The 762-nt window shown below is 62.5% G+C and overlaps 1 protein-coding gene across 1 annotated transcript in view; it reads left to right on the forward strand.

Annotated features, from left to right (window-relative positions):
• Window position 1: 1 nt before the first annotated feature.
• Window positions 2–762, forward strand: part of DEXI (Dexi homolog (mouse)) — a gene marked incomplete at its 5' end in the record, with an annotated part of 19,126 nt that continues 18,365 nt past the window's right edge. The window contains one exon of the mRNA XM_005871763.1: window positions 2–396. Within this exon, the coding sequence (XP_005871825.1) occupies window positions 2–250 (249 nt within the window). The remainder of the gene's footprint in view (window positions 397–762) is intronic.

Here is a 762-nt window from a genome sequence, read left to right on the forward strand (position 1 = left end):
GGGCCCCCTGGGCCCCTACGTGCCCCCGCCGCTGCTGCCCTCTATGTTCTACGTGGGCCTCTTCTTCGTCAATGTGCTGATCCTATACTACGCCTTCCTCATGGAGTACATCGTCCTCAACGTGGGCCTCGTCTTCCTGCCCGAGGACATGGACCAGGCGCTCGTGGACCTCGGCGTGCTCTCCGACCCGGGCTTGGGCCTCTACGATGCCGACTCGGAGCTCGACGTGTTTGATGGTTACTTGGAGTAGGCCTCGCTCCCCCGCAGCTCCCTCCCACAACCCGCCACCTTCCACCCGGACCAGCCGCCCAGAACATGCCGCCGCTGCTGGTTGAGGGCACCGTTTGGCCGGGGATGGGACCTCCAGGACCAGGTCCTCTCCGGCCCCCGAGGCCTGTAAGTGCCCTCTGTGCGGGATGAGGACGGATTGGGGCACCGGGGAGGAAGAGGGAGGCCTCCCCAAGCCGGACACACACCCCTCCCCCAGGCTCCTGATTCATTCCCCCATCCACCTCCTCCAGGTCTGTTTGGGTGTCAGGAATGGCTGGACTGCTTAGGCCCTTAGTTGGGGGTTGGAAGGCTTCCCCTAAGGAAGGTGACAGTGTTGAAGAGGGGAAGGGAGGCAGGGCCTATGTAGTGTTTGGGTGAGCCATGCTGCCAACTGCCACAGCTTGTGGGGAGAACCTTTGCACCCAAATCCATTGGAGGCAGAACTGTCAGCTCCTCCCCCAATCCTCAGTCTAGCTTGAAGATGACCTTGGT

The sequence above is a fragment of the Myotis brandtii genome, unplaced genomic scaffold (assembly GCF_000412655.1).
Source record: "Myotis brandtii unplaced genomic scaffold, ASM41265v1 scaffold355, whole genome shotgun sequence".
NCBI classification, from domain to species: domain Eukaryota; kingdom Metazoa; phylum Chordata; class Mammalia; order Chiroptera; family Vespertilionidae; genus Myotis; species Myotis brandtii.